This window comes from Gymnodraco acuticeps, unplaced genomic scaffold (genome assembly GCF_902827175.1).
Source record: "Gymnodraco acuticeps unplaced genomic scaffold, fGymAcu1.1, whole genome shotgun sequence".
NCBI classification, from domain to species: Eukaryota; Metazoa; Chordata; class Actinopteri; order Perciformes; family Bathydraconidae; genus Gymnodraco; species Gymnodraco acuticeps.
The window spans coordinates 4734957-4752578 of record NW_022990238.1 but is presented as its reverse complement, the minus strand read 5'-3'; the positions used below and the strand labels follow the sequence as shown (position 1 = coordinate 4752578).

At 41.8% G+C, this 17622-nt stretch overlaps 3 protein-coding genes across 3 annotated transcripts; all 3 read right to left on the bottom strand.

The window, feature by feature from the left end:
- Window positions 1–56: 56 nt before the first annotated feature.
- On the bottom strand, window positions 57–4519 carry trim35-12 (tripartite motif containing 35-12). The gene is made up of 6 exons (XM_034219855.1): window positions 3865–4519; window positions 3598–3693; window positions 1606–1836; window positions 1512–1534; window positions 1298–1419; window positions 57–640 (listed from the first exon to the last, which is right to left on the bottom strand). The coding sequence occupies exons 1-6, from the start codon at window positions 4396–4398 to the stop codon at window positions 81–83; spliced, it is 1566 nt and encodes a 521-aa protein (XP_034075746.1). The 5' UTR covers window positions 4399–4519; the 3' UTR covers window positions 57–80.
- A 555-nt stretch (window positions 4520–5074) lies between these two features.
- Window positions 5075–10081, bottom strand: gipc1 (GIPC PDZ domain containing family, member 1). Its single transcript, XM_034219856.1, has 7 exons — window positions 9835–10081; window positions 8577–9130; window positions 8287–8472; window positions 7914–8094; window positions 7236–7348; window positions 7042–7123; window positions 5075–6949 (listed from the first exon to the last, which is right to left on the bottom strand). Exons 2-7 carry the CDS (start codon window positions 9060–9062, stop codon window positions 6798–6800), a joined length of 1200 nt encoding a protein of 399 aa, XP_034075747.1. The 5' UTR covers window positions 9063–9130; window positions 9835–10081; the 3' UTR covers window positions 5075–6797.
- A 3613-nt stretch (window positions 10082–13694) lies between these two features.
- Window positions 13695–16676, bottom strand: dnajb1a (DnaJ heat shock protein family (Hsp40) member B1a). Its single transcript, XM_034219706.1, has 3 exons — window positions 16116–16676; window positions 14485–15071; window positions 13695–14383 (listed from the first exon to the last, which is right to left on the bottom strand). Exons 1-3 carry the CDS (start codon window positions 16324–16326, stop codon window positions 14153–14155), a joined length of 1029 nt encoding a protein of 342 aa, XP_034075597.1. The 5' UTR covers window positions 16327–16676; the 3' UTR covers window positions 13695–14152.
- Between the last annotated feature and the right edge of the window lie 946 nt (window positions 16677–17622).

Here is a 17622-nt window from a genome sequence, read left to right as displayed (position 1 = left end):
TACACATAAACATGCACCCAAATGATTTGATACACAATTGGGAAATTTGTGTTGTAATATGGTTAGATTTTTTTTCAAATTCACCATGTAGCACTGTTCCACACAGCCACCTTAGCGGTGCAGATCTTCAGCGGGTTGGGGTTATTCCCATTAATGTTGGCTCCAGGGCAGAAAAAGGGGTAAATCTTCTCAGTAAAGAAATCATTGAAGGTGTAGATGGGCATCATGCTCACAGGGTTGGAGAAGATCACCTGTCCGGAGTCAAAGTCCAGCTGCACCCTGACCCGGGTCAGCTCCCCCTGCAGGTGCAGCGGGGTGCTGGGCCTCGTCATGGCCGAGTACTCGCCCTCGTAGTGGGCAATCATCCAAAAGCCACCTTCGGGACAACCTGAAATGTGGCCTTTCCTGTCGATGGTCTCCTTGACCACCCCGAGCATCCAGTCCGCCTTGTCCCCCACCTCCACCTCCCAGGCGTGGCGGCCCGAGGTGAAGCCCTCTGACCCCAGCAGGAACACAAAATGGCCGAAACGTTCAGGATTGTCCGGGACATTCTGGAGGCATCCGCTGTTAGTGACGCAGGTCAGGTCTGAGGAGAGGGACAACCAGGGGTAGGCGGTGTTGGGGTCCAGGGTGATGGGCGCTGAAAAAAACGTGAGTTAGAAAAAAATGTGATTAATTCCTCCCAAATTTCAAGGCACACTGCTTTGCTTAAAAACAACATTTTCCAGAACTTTAACAGACAAGCCTACCAGGTTAAAGGGAAACACTGCCACCTCTTATGTGGATGACATAGTCAATTGAATCAATACATTCCTCTGTGAGTGCTATATTGACAGAGAAAGCTGCAAAATCTCTTGTTCTCCCTGCATCCTTTGATGTGACAGTGACCTATTTTGATGAAAGGAAGAACTACAGGCTGTTTCAGCTTGGATTTCAGGAGGATATGACCAGCAGGTACCCTTCAGGCGTCAGAAGCTCACACGCAATGCATCTTGGGACACGAAGGCAATGCCAGCATGACAACGGAAACAGGAGGCTTTCTGGGGATGCACTGAGGAGTTTATTGCTTCAATTGACTGATTAGACAAAAGGTCAACAAAACATATACACATAATACACAAAACATGGTGAATCTACCTTTTAATAAAAATGGCAGAGCATACTCACTCCACACTTGCCTTCTTCAGTGTCAAACTATTCAGTAACACTTGCTACTGAACAAGTGTGCTGACTTGTTTAACAAAATTCAGTTTTTCATGTTACAAAACATCCTGCAGAGAGTCAAATAAGTGCTTACTGTACTGAACCAGCTTCGCCATCTTCTCCCACACGTGGTACTTGAGGGAACCGACATGCTCGGCCACATTTATAAGAGCGTCCTTCCACACCTTTTCTGGGATATTCGGTGGGATCTGTGCTCTGTGGGAAGAAAAAAACACACAGGAATCCAATACATATATAGTAAGCTGAATCTGATATACAGAGAAGATGCAGAAGACAATAAAAATGACCTTTTCTTTGTGTTGGCGTAATTCTGAAATCAAGAGAAAGGGGATTAGAAACTGTTTGTATGATAGGATGAATTGAAAGAGAAAGATGTATTACCTTAAGGAAGAGAGCATCACTGGAACCAATCTCGTTCTCAATGGCAATGACAGCATGAGAAAAGGTGAAGATACTTCTGGTGATGTTCTCTGACTTCTTCCTCGCCAGCTCCTTCTTCTCCTCATCCTCCTTCAGCAGGGCGGCCATCCGAGCCGTCTCCTCCTTCTGCAGGAACTCCCGCAGCTGCTCAAACTCCTCTTTCATCTGCTTTTCTGTGGCCTCAGTCTGGTTCTAGCACACAGAAATAAAGTGAATGTACAATGATATGGCTGGAGTGTACTTGTCTTTTATATGTAAGCCTTTGTTTAACTACATGTCCAAATTATATTTACCTTTACTTAGATTTTATTCACCAAAGTACACCTTGAAAAGTAAGTGTCTTGTACATTTTATGTTTATCTGGCCAATACAAAAGTAATATGAACACCATAACACCATATTAAGAATTTCCTTATTTCCTGTTTTTGGCATCTTAAAAAGCATCACTGTGAAATAGCTGTTGGATTTAATCTTATTTTCCATGTTTTTTCACAGTATCCCTTTCAAATATATTATATTCAAAAGCATGTTCTTTAAGTGCTAATTGGCTGCTCTGCCCATGGGCGTAATTTCCACTGGGGACAGGGGGGATACGTCCCCCCCACTTTTCAAAATCCCATTTGTGTCCCCCCCACTTTTTAAATGTGTTTATTATAATTTTTTTACGCAAGCGTTCATCGTCACGGAGGTGTGTGTGTGTGTGTGTGTGTGTGTGTGTGTGTGTGTGTGTGTGTGTGTGTGTGTGTGTGTGTGTGTGTGTGTGTGTGTGTGTGTGTGTGTGTGTGTGTGGCACGAGTGCATCTTGTGAGAGAGAGAGAGAGAGAGAGAGAGAGTTACAGGGGTTGTTGTTAGCATTTGGTGCTAGCTCGGAGCTAACGGAGATTAGTAGCTGTTTCAACAATAAGGAGAGGGAGAGCTCTTTCCTGTCAGACTTTGAGAGAGAGGGGGAGAGAGAGAGAGAGAGAGAGAGAGAGAGAGAGAGAGAGAGAGAGAGAGAGAGGAGAGAGAGAGAGAGAGAGAGAGAGAGAGAGAGAGAGAGAGAGAGAGAGAGATTTACAGGGGTTGTTGTTAGCATCTGGTGCTAGCTCGGAGCTAACGGAGATTAGAAGCTGTTTCAACAATAAGGAGAGGGAGAGTCCTCTCCTGTCGGACTGAGAGGCTGAGATGACTACAGCTCAGGGAGATAAAGGACTCGCTGAGTGATTAGATTGTAAACTTTAGTCTAAGTTATCTCAGTGGGTCTCAAACGGTTTGGTCATCTATGTAAACAAATATTTCCATCTATGTAATATAAAATAAGTTAAGAAATCCTTCCAATGTGTACTATAGGTCAGTAGAAAAATAAAAAAACACAGTTTGAAAGGGGAGCGATTAGTCAAATATGCATAAATAAAAAGAAAGAATGCAGACTAGGTAAGATAAAGATAGGAGAGAGGAGTTTATCAATGATTTGTTATTGGTTGTGAGCATATTCTAATGGTGTTTTGATTATTGAAATATATACAGTTCTGTTTCATATGAGTGTTGAGAGCTGTATCCATAAATCTCTTAATGTTGCCCTCAAAGTGCACCAGATTGATGCATTCAACTTCAATTTAAAGAAAACAAATCTTCCCGGGGTGCATGCCCCCAGACCCCCCTAGAGGATGTGAGGTCATCACAAATAAAACAGGTTCACATGGATAGGATAGATAAGTTTGCGCACTCATTATATACACTACACATTTTTCTTGGATTTGTTAACAACGGCAAACGTATTAGTCCCTAATATATTTGTAGAAAGGCAGGAAATGGAATCAAATTGAGAAAATGTTTCATTGCGGAGGATCGGCTTTCTAACACCCAGGCTGACATGTTTACACATTAACAGTGCGCGCCTCAACTCCAGTTACAGTCACATCAGCGGTCATGCTGGTCCTCTCCTTTTTCCTGGATCTCTTTGTTTATTGATACCTTGATGTGCACAGTTGTGTCATCACACTCCTGCTTGGCTTCATACAGGCAGCGCAGGTTTTTCTTCAGAGGAATCAGATCTTTCTTTAGTTCTGCCTTAAGGGTGAGGGGACAGAAAGGGTCAAAGTTTCAGAAGACATTTGGTGTTCCATCCCATTTGGTCTACACAGACTAAAGCATAGAAGGGAGGTCCATTTTTTGAAATATGAAGCGGCAGATCACAATACTTTAACCCATAACAAACTACAAAATAAAAGAACACATTACCTTGAGATCCTGCGCTCCCTCTTCCAGAGGACACACTCTGTGCCCCTGGTGCTTTTTGGAGGTGTGACACACACAGCAGAGTGCTTCAAAGTCATCCAGACAGAAGAGCTTGAGAACTTCCCCGTGTGTGATACACCTCTCCTCCACTTCCTGCTCCCCTGTCCCCCCGGGCCCTCCTCCTGTCCCAGCTGCCCTGCGCTCCTGCTCCCTCAGGAAGGTGTCGGCCACGTTCTTCAGGGCCAGGCTGACCGTGGGCTCCGTCAGGGAGCACTTCCTCCTACAGACGGGACACTCTCGTCTGGCTTTCTTCTTGTTCCAGAACTGCTGCAGACAGTCTCGGCAGAAGCTGTGGCTGCACTTGAGGACCACGGGGTCCCTGAAGATGTCACAGCAGACAGGACAGGACAGCTCCTCTTCCAGCATGGAGCCCGAGCGCGAGGACATGGCCCGCGGTCGAAGGGCTGAAGCTGCCTTGGGACTGTGGAAGAAGGAAAGCTTTCCAGGCTGAGAGGAAGCACGTGGGCGCATCGCCATGGCTGGTTCCTGGTGGTATGGGGGGGTTCCTGGTAGACTGCACTGTGGGGAAAAAGAAGTGCTCCTCTCTGCAGGGAGTCCACTGAGTAATCTGGACACTGTTTATGAAAAACCAGGGTTATAGATCAACAGGGACTCGAATAACAGGTTTTCTGCAATTATAAATAAAGGACATGTCCCGACCAATCAGCTGCCAGCCACAACAGAGCTTTATATAACTGGGCTGTCTCCAGCTGAGTCAAAAAGGCATGTTTTTCTTCTAAAAATGAAAAGGTGAATGCTGCTGAAAGTGCTCTATTTATCCATGAAAAAGGGAATAAAAGACACAAGGTATATCAGTGGGGCAGCAGGGATTTCAGAGGGTAATGGGAACTGGAAATAGCAGTATAAACTTTCTTGCAATAATCTACTGCAAAGGTTATTTCGTGTTGAACTGGGACGGAGGCCTAGAGTTGAACCCGCCCGATCAGGTTTACTTAGGCGTATTTTATTACATTGCCTCTGATGGCCTGCTGACACCTAAAGAGATTCATAGTTACATGTCATATATATTTCAGGAGGAAAGGAGTGAAGCGGTGCAAACAAAGAGGGGAGGTTTCTGTGACTGTTGTGAAAACATTTACACACAGCATTATTTTGTGACAGCATAAAGCAGCAGTACTTAGGAAAGACCAAAAAGAAGGAAAACCGCCATGTCGATGTTATTATTGCATTATAATTAAACATTGACAACAGTGTTATACAAAGCCAACAAAATAATGTGTCAGTGTTTCAGTGTTCTAGCATCAGTTTCATTACATTTAGATATTCATTAACTCTGAAGAGTAGAACAAAAATAACAAAATTGTTTCATACATTTGGGAATACTGAAAAGGTTAACACCAACAAAAAATGAAAGACATGTTTACCTACGCTGAGTAGTTGGTGCTGCATTGCCTGTTGTTTTCACTCTATAAACCACACTAGTTACATGGTGAAATCGTTTTTGAATGATTCTGCTCCAATGAGGGGATACTTCATTTTTCAGCACCAGAATAGATACTTCTAACAAAAGCTTGCACGAGATTAGAAGAAATTAAGGCCTTTTCTTTCTTAAAAGGGTCAGGTCACCTCACAATCAAAAATATACATTTACCCTCTTAACTGTCGCGCTATTTATCAATCCAGAATGTAAAAGTGCTAGATGCCCAGTGTTTGGAAATATTGGTGTAGTTCTGCAACAAAACAAAAAAAGTCCTCGGATGAAACTGCTCCCAACTAGGTCTGTAGATTTTCCTCAAATAGATAGGTCATATTTCGGGAAAGAGCCATCGCTCGTGAGTTTTTCCAAATGTATTATTTGGCGCTTTCAGCATAATAAAGAATTTTCTGATACTTAAAACACTGGGCAAATCACACACAAATAATCTAGATGGATAAATATCACTTAAGGAAAGATGTTAAGAAAAATGTATTTTGATTCATGGGTGAGTTGTATCTTTACCAAATTCTATTTTTAAACAACTACTCAATTTCACACGTTTTTAATACTGCCTTCTGTAATGCTTCAGAATGAGCTAGTTGCGTCACAAGATCAAATTGTTCATTCATTACACAAACCCTGTTTTAAAATAGACATCACTTTATATAAAAACACTAGCTATAAAAGAAATAAGTAGACACAACAAACCTTCATAAAAAAGGTTGTTACACTGATTTTCTGTAACATTGTCAAACGTATTAAAATAAAAATGTAGTTTGCTGCAGTTAGCTTCATTACAGCATGGAGTGTGTTAAGGTGAACGAACACCAATGGTCTTTTAGTCGGCTACTCACTATGACCCTTTTTGCGAGAAAAAAAACAGACATAAAACCAGCAGAATTCATTATGAAGATAAAAATAAAACATGCTTTTAAAACTGACCCTCAACAGTAACAGCGAGTGGTTGAGGACACTGTAACTTAGGACTCCTTGTAGAGTGCAATTTCTATTCACGTCTGTTGTTGGTTTTCAGCGCGGTGCAACACAGTGCAAAGTGTGAACAAAAATCTAATTGTTAAAGTATCAAATATCTACTTAGTTGTCTTTAATTGCTCCCATATTAGAGACGTGTGCTGTACTTGTTCCACTGACAGCGACTACAACAACAACATGCAGGTTCATGTGATGCGCTCAAAGGGAAAGCTCATCATCATGCTTTTGTCTGGAAAAAGCCGGAAGACAAATAAAAGCACTTGGGAAGTCATTGCAGTCCTTCTTCTCCCATTATCCTCTTTGTCTAGGCAGAGTCCCAAAAGAGTGCACTCTAAATTAAAAATAGTATACACTGGAATAAAAACAAATGACGGTAGTGTTGTGTTTCCTAGTAGTGCTGAATGTTGTGGGTGTCACACACACAAAGGTTGTTCTGCTCCGGAGGTTACACTCTCCCAACCTTAGCATCGCCGATGGCACCCCAGACGTCAAAAACAAATTCGTCTGGGAATGCAAAGTCTCCGAGGGTTTCGTCTAGAGCCTCTGCAAACTCATCAGGGTTCTTCTTGTCTTTTCCTAGCTCCACCATGGTCGCCGCTGAGGAGACGGAGAGAGGACAACAGTTAGTGAACACACACACAAGTGACAAACTCATGCCGACACCTGTAGAGACAACAACACACACGCACCCAGCTCGCTGTCTCTGATGCCCATGTAGCTCTCCAGCAGGTCATCCACCTTCTCAATGGCCTTTTCCTCAAATGCATTGGGCTGAGATGAAAACAAACACAGCAGAGACTCAGGCAATGCAACAGGATTCTGTTTTCTGACCATCACAGAGAGCTGGTGTCAGTCTATAGCTAGTTATAGTTAAAACCCTCACCAGCTCCTCAACAGTAGCAGGACCTTTAGATCGCAGCCGCAAGGTTCCTCTGCCGGTCCCCAGCTGAACCCCGGATCCCGACCTGGACCCTCCAGACCGCTGCCCGATCATATCTATGAATAATGATTCATAAGAGACCCTTAAACACTTTGTACAGAGCTTAACATCATGCCTCGTCACATTACTCACCCCATTAATTAATACTTTTTTTTAAACTTAATCTCATGTTGCTCTCACTGAACATTGCCGATTGTTAGTGGAGCTGTAAGTCCAAAAATATAGCGCAAGTCATTTAGGATTATTTGCAAATGGACCCAAGAGGCATCACTTTGTTTTATATATGCATTAAGGGCCCCTACGTCAAGCAATCTATGCAATAACTTAAATACATTTAATAATTGTTCTATTATCAAATATTGTATGGTGACTAAATATATAATTCTTATAATATGAATATTGTTAATCTCATAATGTCCATATCAAAGGATATTCCATTTGGATAATGTTAATTAGGCCTTATTTTAAATGCACATTTTCCAATAAAAACATGCGAGTAATGCCAATATTATTTGGAGTTTTCTCAATCAGTGTATTTATCACCGTTTTTGCTGCCTCTGTTACGTAGAGTCTACGCCCTGAAGAAAGGCCCATGTTGTGCTGAGCTTGTTAGCCACCCACCGAAGGCCTTGAGCGGCTCTGTGAGCTTGATGGTGAACTCCTTCCCTTTGGGCAGCTCCTTCAGCATCTTGGCCACCTCATAGTGTCGACATCCAATCAGGCGATGGCCATTGATCGACTCTATCATATCGCCCACGTTGATGACCTGTATCTGGTGGATGACGCTCCCCTCGCGGATTCTCTAAAAAAAGATATATATAAAAGTTTGAATACAAAATCCAATACACTGTCCAGCACTATCTCCCTGTCTCGTGTAATCTATTCAATATTCTGTGCAGAAAACATTCCCTAACATAGTCCAGGTTCATGCCTTCCCCTGTGGATCTTTGAATGAAATCAAATCAATGTTCTCGGCTATTTGAACATTTCTCACCTTGATGAAAGCGTAGCCAGCTCCATTATCGGTGATCGTCAAACCCAGTGCATCCTCTCCTTTGTACACCTCGATTTCCTTTCGCTGTCCTTTAATGTGGGCAAAAATAAAGTCCTCTAGCCCAATCTGCCCTCCCAACAGTTTATCCATGTCCACCTTGTGAGTGTTCAGTGTGCAAAACATAACCTGTGGAGGAACACAACAGACGAGTCAGATTAGATTATGTCTTTTTGGTCAAATTAAGCAAACCTGTATATCCATACTCCCATCACATCAGCAGAAGGACTCACCTCAGCAGGCGGTATCCCAAAGGCCTCACCAATTTTGGCATAGAGCTCCCGCACATTACTGAAGCCCTCTATACGGCCGGTGGGGCTGCCATGAGCGAGCTGAGTGTGGAAGATGAGGCGAGGTCGCATGCTGCTGTGTGGGGGGGGCAGACCTTCAGAGGTGGCCCCTTCTCCCAACCCCAACACACCTCCATCTTCCATGCCCGGCACATGGAGACCTGCGCGGATAGGCTCCCCTTCCTCGTTCTCAACTAACGGGGACGCCTTCTTCCTTCTTCCCAGACCCAGAGGCATCGTAGTGATACAGGGAGAGCAGGTGGGGGAGAGGGGAGGCGCTGCTCTGGAGAGTTCTGCTACAATCCAGACCAACAGCCAAACCAGCTGCAGGTCCGTAGGGTGATTTATGTCAGAGTTATAGTGTGGTCCTCCAGACAAGCTGTAAAGCTGTCTCAACCAGGCTCTGAATGAAGGTTCAAGTCCAAACATCAGAGCAGCTTACATAGCCTGACCTGTCATGTCCAACAGCCTGATGTGGGGGGGGGGGGGGGCTTCAGCTGCAAAGAGATACAGAATCAGGTTTAATTATAAGTAAGTTTCACTATTGGTGCATATGTATATATAAAAAAACGGTTGCAGAAAGGGAAATTAGAAAGAAAAAAAAACATCACAAAAACCAAGACACATAGAATACTAGAATATAGGAGGAACAATCATTTGAATACTATGCTATACAGAATACCTTAAACATGCTTGCAATATGTGTGAGCTGTGCATGTTTTAGAAGTGGTATTTTAGTGCACCAATATGCAATATTAGGGACAGCAACCCTTCACTTTCATACATTTACCAAAGCAGTTACATCTGGGTTTTCCCATCAATTTCATTCAAACTCGCTGTGTCATTACATCTCATTGTCATAGTTTATAAAGTAGGTTTTTATTAGCACTCATTAGCTCTTTTTAAAGATTAAAACGTTTCCTCAGCTTGGCCAGTCAGAACATCACACAGAGCTCTTAGCTGTTAGCTGTGAGGCACATTTCCCACTCATCTTCTAGTAACACAAACACTGACAACTCTCAATTAGCTAGCCACTTAGCATGTAGCTCCTACAAACGGAAACTAATCAAATCAGTGACAGATAATTTCACATTTAGAAGCGAGGTATTTTCTTAAATTGTTCGCACAGCTGGGGACTGTTAGCTAGCTACACTGTGGTCGCTAAGTGTGAACATAAGGGAGTAAACATGGTGGTTCTCACCGGAGTTTTAGCCAACTGTCGTTAGCTCTTCCTGCTAGCTTAGCCTGCTAACGGGGTTAGGGCGAGTTGTCAGAAAAAATGTCCTCTTGCAAAGGAAGTCCAATGTGTTCTGCTGCTCCGCTGCTGACAGGTGGACCCGGCCTGGGCAGGTTTTAGGGAGGTATCCCGGTGTGGTGTCTGAGTGTCGGTATGCTGCTGCTGAGGATTGTAGCTTCTGCCAGCCCAGCAGGGGTGGAACAATGCCGCATTCAGGTTCACTCGTAAATCCCCGTTTCCAAGTAAAGGAATTGTTCTTATAACGTGAATACAAGTTGTCAAGATCAAGAAATATGCAAGATACACAGAGGTGGGAAGGGTACTCAGATCTTGTACTTGAGTAAAAGTACAGGTGTAGGAATACTTTGTTACAAGTAGAAGTCCTGCACTCAAAAGGTTAATCAAGTAAAAGTACAAAAGTATTGGCATCAAAATATACTTATAGTACCAAAAGTAGGCTTACTCATTATGCAAATTGGTCAATTTCCCAATATCATATGTTTTGCTTATTATTGTTGATGCATATCAAAGCTGTTAAAGGTGCAGCTAGTTTGAATGACTTTGTATACTGCAGGGTAGCTTGTGAATGTTGCTCCAGGTGTAACTTAGGTCCTTTTTAATTTTATATCATTAATCCAAAGTAACTAAATGTACAAAATAAATGTAGTGGAGTAAAAGTACACGATTTACGTCTGAATTGTAGTGGAGTAGAAGCACAAAGTAGCATAACATGGAAATACTCAACATTGTACTTGAGTGTACTTGAGTAAATGTACTTAGTAACTTCCCACCTCTGAAGACACAGTATCACAAAAGCTGTTTATGGTATTCTGTAATAAAGAAATATAAACAACAGATTTCTCATATTTCTTTCTTCCTTTTGAGCAATATTTTCTCACACGTTTTAGTGTTGATTACAAGCTAAGTGTTTTGCCACTAGAGAACTAGGAATCTTTTTTGGGTTAAAATTCAATTATGCGAGCTCCATTTTTTGTTAAGGCCATTCTCCTCAGGATGCACAACTTGCCTTATTATGTGTTTGTATACATGTAAAAAGAGTCAGTGTAGTTTTACATCTTGAACACCAGAGGGCAGTGGTACATGACTGCTTTAGTCAAACTCCAATGTAGCTTATGAAGCTCACATTTTAATGCGGGTTTTGCTGCGAGTTATCTTTGTGAAACACAAGAATAATGTTATTAGATGGGTTTTTATGAAAATATTAAACAATAGAAGATGTTGAGTAAATGGCTGAAAAATGGTGCAAGCAGAGTCTGTTTTTTTAATGGAATCCGGTTTTTCCACAAGACAATATTGACTAAAACACATTTGGAGCTTAATAACTTCAAATCTCACCTTTCAGCTAAAAGATGCAAAAACATTCTCAATAACAACACGTAGGCCATCATTGATTAGATACTTGCCAGTTTTTTTTATGTGGAAATGCAAATCATCACAGCATAGGAAGGATCTATCGAAAATGTCTATCTCAATATCAATTCATAAAAGCTTTGTCATTAAACATAAAAATATCTTGAATTCCAACCTGAGGCATTTTAAAAACAACATAAACAGGAGGTAAAACAAGATGATGCTTACACATTTTGTTTGCCTCTGAAAAGAAAAAAGTGTGCAAAGAAAAAACAAACAGAGATTACACATCTCTACATTCATGTTAAACCACAAGTAAGAAACATACAACTCCCACAGGAGCAGGCCACACCGAAACACTGAAAGTGGAAAATAAACACTGATTGACTAACTTCCACCATCAGACAGTCCAGGTGAACAGGGCTGAATAATGCAGAGTTTAGGGGATTTCACTACATATTTCCAGAAGCTAAACATCCTGGATCATTCAAAGATACGGGATAAAATAATCAAACACAAATATTTAATGCAGGCCTTTAAACCTTGAGGGTTTGTTTTCACATCTTTTTCTCTGCAATATTTAGCCGGGACACGACTAATGTGTTCGCTGGCTGTAGGAGTCAAACATAGGGAACTAAAATATAATACATACTGTAAATTAAGCATCCTCAAAGGGAACGAGTGCAGTAAAGCTTTGTCAGTCACACATACTGTTACAGGATATACACATGCTCTCAACATACTTAGACATATTTTAACTACATATGGACATTTATTTGGCACAAAAAGTCTTCCCACAAATGTTTTATATAACTAATTAGCTGGATAAACAAGGTATTGTTAAAGTAAACATTAGAGATACATTTTTTCCTTCATAATAGCCGTTTGATACCAAACACAAAGAGCCTATCAGTTCTTTTTATCTTAAATGAACATTTATAATGTTGAACACGTTTTTAGGTTGTGCATATTTTTTTATTATACGTTTCTAGAAAGGGAAGTTTGGGGCCCTCTGCTGGAATTTAAACCCACGCAACCCAACTCGTGATAGGCGGTTGAAAATGTATGGGTTTTTAAAGTCAGTTTGAGATCGGGCCCTAAAAACTGCCGTTTGCTGTGACAAAGAGTAACTAAAACACTAAATTGATAAAGAATGTATATTATTTAACGTTAATCAGTTACATCTGGCTAACACTGATCAGTTCAAAAAGTACTTTTTGGTGCTAATACCGAGGGTCAGATCCAATGATTTCACCTCTCAGGATGTATTTTAGCCTTTACTCGATCTTAAGGCAACCAGAACTCATGTCTTGTTGGGTAATGTAGTTCAAATCACATAAAAGCATGCGTCACTGCACCTGAGGTATTGTTAATCAGCGGGCTCCGTGCTCCTTTAAAAACACTCCAAAAAACTGCTACTGTTACTTTAAAAACACTGAGTGTCTTTCTTGCAACCATACCTGACATGACAACTTTTTAAGTATCTTTATACAGACTTATCCTATATACACCTTCCTCTATTTACCGCAACAAATATTTTAATGCTAGGCTCAGCTGAAAGAGATGGTGTGAAGATAAAAACTACATTTGACAAAGTGCAATGGAAACAGATTTAGCAAATAAATGATGACGTACATGAATCATGCAAGTTCAACATCCACTAAAGGGGCTGAGAATGAGCGGCAGATTGAATGTAATGGCTCCACACAGGCCAGGTGTAATGCCTCCTCACGTTAATACAGGACACAAACAGAAATGGGTTATTTCCATCCAGTTTCTACACTGTTTTTCAGCTTTGACTGGTGCTCTAAATCAGGGTTCCCAACCTTTTTTCCCAAGAGCCCCCCCAAATGACTCCTGTTGGAAGTTGCGCGCCCCTCCCCCCCCCACACACACACACACACGGGGGGGGGGGCGCAACAGCGGTAATTCAAGTTTAAAAGTCTCAAAAATGCTACAACTACTGTCACAACTGGATGAATGTGAAGTATTTTGTTAAAGGAGGATGAAAGCGTAATTAAGGAGCACTATTGGAGTGATTTATTGGACTCTGGATTAATTCATTTGGATTCCCGCTGTATGAAGAAATTAAAGGACGGCGGAAGTGGAAACAATTCACAAAGGGATTAAACTGTTTAAAACACATGCTCAAAGTAAGCCGGATTTTGCCGATGTGTTTATGTGGATTCAAAAGTCGTAAATATCTACAAAATGGAGGAGACCAATCTGATCGGAGCAACTGACAAATAATCCAACTGAAACCGGCATGGACAATGACTATGTTTTAAAAATGCGCTTTGGACACTTTACGGGCAGAAGAAACATTTCTATAGAAAGAATTATACATTTCTGTCTTTTTATGCCTTTAATAGCAACTTGAATTTTTATTAAAATTAATTCATCAATATTTTTTTATATTTTATTGTAATGTAGAGACAAGGCTTTTAGTGACAATCATGTATTGCCTTAAAAAAAAAAAAAAGTCTAAATATGATATTTGGCCTCAAATCATATGAGGCCTGGCGCCCCCCCTGCGATCTTTGGCGCCCCCCAGGTTGGGAACCACTGCTCTAAATGACCTACTGTTGCACCCTTTTCTGAAAAGGTCAAATGGTTTCCGGACTGCTCCGCTGCTTATCTCTATGAACCCATTTTCTCATAATTGCATAACGGGAGTGGATGGAACTCGTTTTCATTCACGTTTCATTTTGCAAATTTGTTTGAAATGTGTGATATATTTTGATGTAAACCTGTTAATCAACCTCCACTGAACACACACACAAACCCTTATGTAAGCTGCTCTGTCAGTTTCCAAGTCTTTAGACGCTCATTAGAGCGAACCAAATCTGCCCTGAGCCTCAGTTGTCCGGTCTAAAAAGCAGAGGAGTGTGTTGCTGGAAATGTCCACTTGTTACGGTGGAAGGATCTGCTTGAGTGCATCTCGTGTGCTTTGGCCCAGTTTTTCAGGAAATTTCACCGTAAAGTCCAGGACCATGTCGCCCCTCTTCTCGGGGCACTTGGATAGAGGGAGCCCCTCTCCAGCAATTCGCTTTTTCATCCCAGGTTTGACAACGTCTCTGGAGGACACAGTGATGGTCCTTCCATCGAGTGTAGGGGCGTTGACTGTGCATCCACACAGCGCCTGGAGAAAAACAATGTATCATAATCAACATCTTAATTAGCAAGCAATGTTTGTGCGTATCTCTAAGCCTTTGATATTTAATACGATCAATGTTCACTTACTTCTCTGAGGGATATCTTTGCAGGATAGATAATATCTGAGCCTTCTCTTCTGAACACCGGGTGGGGTTTATCTTTTACTACAAACACCACATCTGCAGGAATGTTGCTGGGAGTTTCGTCTCCCTCTTTAGGAAAGGTGATCTTCGTCCCCTCCTTCCAGCCGCGCTTGATGTCGACTGTTAAAATCTTGTCTTCGTTGCGCATGGTGCAGCCGTCCGGATTCAGTCTCTTGCGGGAAATCTTCATCTTTTTGGTGCAGCCCGAGAAGACCTCCTCCAGGCTCACCTTCAGCTCGTGCATGACGGGCGGGTCCTTCTTCTTCTCGTGCGCTCTGCGGGGGCCACCTTGTTGGGATTTAAAGGATCTTTGGAAGCCACCCATGCCACCCATGCCTCCCATTCTTCCCATGCCAAACTGCCCAAAAGGGTCGTCGATGTCCATGTCATTGTGCCCATTTTGTGGGAAAAAATGATCGAAAGGGCTGCGGCCACCGAAGAACTCAGCGAACATTGCGTGAGGGTCTCCATGGAAGGTGTAGTTGTAGCTTTGACCAGTGTGTCCTCCACTAGCAGGTGTACCCTTTAATCCTGAACCAAACATCAGAGGAAATAGAGGTTATGTTAGAAAAAAGATAATGGCCAATATTTCGGAGTGTGTCATTTAGAGGCGGTGTCACCGTTACCACGATTCTCTTATAACCACATGAACCACAACAAATGTGTCTATGTTTGAAATCGAAGATTGGATAGGAATATGTCATAGGATTTTTTTAACTATATTTAAAAATACGAATCTGCTTAAATGAATCCAGTATCAGCCAGGTTCTAGTAGAAAAGTTATTAGTAAGTAACTTTTGCAACTTAAAGGTAGGGTATGTAAGTTTGAGAAACCGGCTCGAGATACACTTTTTGTTATATTCCATGGAATGCTCTTAACAACGAATATCTTAAGTGCTTTGACAAAAAATCCATTAAAAAATGTCATCTGTGGAAGCCACAGTAGATAGGCCTACTGTAAAAAGCACGGCCAATCATTTTAGCCGACCCGGCTAAAGTAACTGGATGGCCTACCTGCCTGTCAGCCTTCCATCTGTGCACAAACTTATCTCGTGCCCTCATTGGTCATGTGCGCGTTCGTGTGTTGGAGGAGGGGCTCTATAAGGAAGTGGCAGATTTTCAAATTCTAGCGATCTCGAGCCGGTTTCTCAAACTTACATACGACATTTTATTAAATTAAAAACCAAAAGTTAAAATAATGATTGGACAGTTGGGAAAACAGTTGCAAGAAAGTAATAGTAGTAGAGCTACTGTTTGCTGCTATAAATAAAAACCCATGTATAAACCAGCATTATCATTACAGTGACAGACTGACAGGCAAGAACTCGTTGTTTCCAGCATGTTCTCCAGCCAAACTTATTGTAGGCCTACAAACAAACACACACACACACAAACACACACACAGTCTGGTGATTGGAGAAAGATGCCAGAAGCAGCAATGACCAGTTATCAGAACACATTATCACATACACATTGATCAAGAGCAAATGCATGCTTTTATGTGGGTTTTAACATCACAAGTTGTATAAAATAAACTGCAGCATCACTTGCAAGCTGTGTGGTGAGTTCAGTTACCTTCTTCTCCAAAGCGATCATAAACGTCCTTTTTCTTGGCATCACTGAGGACATCATAGGCTTCAGCTATCTCCTTGAATTTGTCTTCTGCTCCAGGAGACTTGTTTTTATCGGGATGAAAGCGTAAGGCCTGTTTTCTGTATGCCTTTTTTACCTCATCTTCGGTGGCACCTTTGGCTATTCCTAGCACTTTATAGTAATCTTTACCCATGTCAACAACCGGTCACTTCTTCTTTCACTTCAAAAAAACATCATGACGCTTAAGTTTCTCTCCACTGCTACCGACTGAGGGCCAGGTTACAGCTGTCCCTGCTGCGGACACTAGCTGCTAGCTAACTGTCAAGGTTAGCTTCCCTAGTCACTGTTCGTAGACAGCGTCCTACTCTTCACCGAGACGATGTCACTCAACTTATACTACACAAACTTAACATTAACTAACACACCCCTTCAAAACAGCAGCACCCATGTGTTCCCACCGATGTGGAAACCGTGCGAGGAAACTTCTGGAAGAGGCTGGTGCTGCTGATGATGATGTGTGTCATCATCACTACCGAGTCGAGAGGGTTCACTGCCAGCAACTTCCGGTTTCGCTTGAACCACAACAGAGATCAAGAAGTTTCAGGTTTGGTCTTTGCATTTAAGTTAATGACACGAAAACACTCACTAGCAACTCTTCCGATTAATACTGGCATTGTTTGGGGGTCTAGAATATATCCATTACTTTCTGAATCTGGCATCGGCCCTTTTAGTAATATATTGATTTTGTACGCATGCGCAGGTCATAACGTCGAGCTGCTTTTTCCCTCTGACAAATCCTTATAAGCCCTATCACAAACAACTCTTGCAAGTATGTTAATGTTCAAACAAGTAATTTGACACTTTTTCCAGTGGCTCTTGGTACACAAGTAGTACAAGTACACCTGAACAAATATAGATATCAACAAAGCTAAACATAGACATCAACAAAGCTTAACACAAATAAACAAACATACAGCATGAACATACATACAACAAACAGTGTGTACTGTCATATATTGTGAATTGCACACACAGGATAGTTGTATGTTTGGTTTTGTTCAAGAAGTGGATGGCTGTTCAAATGATGTTGAAATAAATATTGTGGGGCTAATGTTTTAATTAATAGTTATAGGTAGTTCATGAGTAAACTCTGTTGATGGGAATACAGATCATGCAATCTGCTTACTAAAGGGATTGCACTGTCAGTGTGTATAAATAATGTGTTACTTCAGTGAGGCGGTTTAGTGTTGCAGGGTTATTGCACAGTGATCTTTCTGAGACTGGCGTGGCTAAATTAACTTTGTTTGTGGAAAGTAACTGCCCATGGTTGTCCACTGGATGCACTTTTTGTAAAATGCTTTGTAGCACCCACCAGAGGGGGCTAGTTAAAATAAGTCATGTCCTGAGTGTCAATGGTCTGAAATGATTTTCACAGCCTGTTTCCTGACTCAGGAAATGTACGCAGACTGGAAGGGGAGGGCAGGTTGGC

Coding starts and splice junctions, on each gene's coding strand:
- trim35-12 (XM_034219855.1), bottom strand. CDS start 4,398: ATGGCGATGCGCCCACGTGCTTCCTCTCAGCCTGGAAAGCTTTCCTTC. Junction 1,837..3,597: donor ACACAACTGTGCACATCAAG/GTATCAATAAAC, acceptor TCTGTGTGCTAG/AACCAGACTGAGGCCACAGA. Junction 1,420..1,511: donor TACGCCAACACAAAGAAAAG/GTCATTTTTATT, acceptor TTCTTCCCACAG/AGCACAGATCCCACCGAATA.
- dnajb1a (XM_034219706.1), bottom strand. CDS start 16,326: ATGGGTAAAGATTACTATAAAGTGCTAGGAATAGCCAAAGGTGCCACC. Junction 15,072..16,115: donor TGATCGCTTTGGAGAAGAAG/GTAACTGAACTC, acceptor TGTTTGGTTCAG/GATTAAAGGGTACACCTGCT. Junction 14,384..14,484: donor CAAAGATATCCCTCAGAGAA/GTAAGTGAACAT, acceptor GTTTTTCTCCAG/GCGCTGTGTGGATGCACAGT.
- gipc1 (XM_034219856.1), bottom strand. CDS start 9,062: ATGTTTGGACTTGAACCTTCATTCAGAGCCTGGTTGAGACAGCTTTAC. Junction 7,349..7,913: donor AGAGCCGCTCAAGGCCTTCG/GTGGGTGGCTAA, acceptor CATTATTCATAG/ATATGATCGGGCAGCGGTCT. Junction 7,124..7,235: donor CTGCTACTGTTGAGGAGCTG/GTGAGGGTTTTA, acceptor TTTTCATCTCAG/CCCAATGCATTTGAGGAAAA.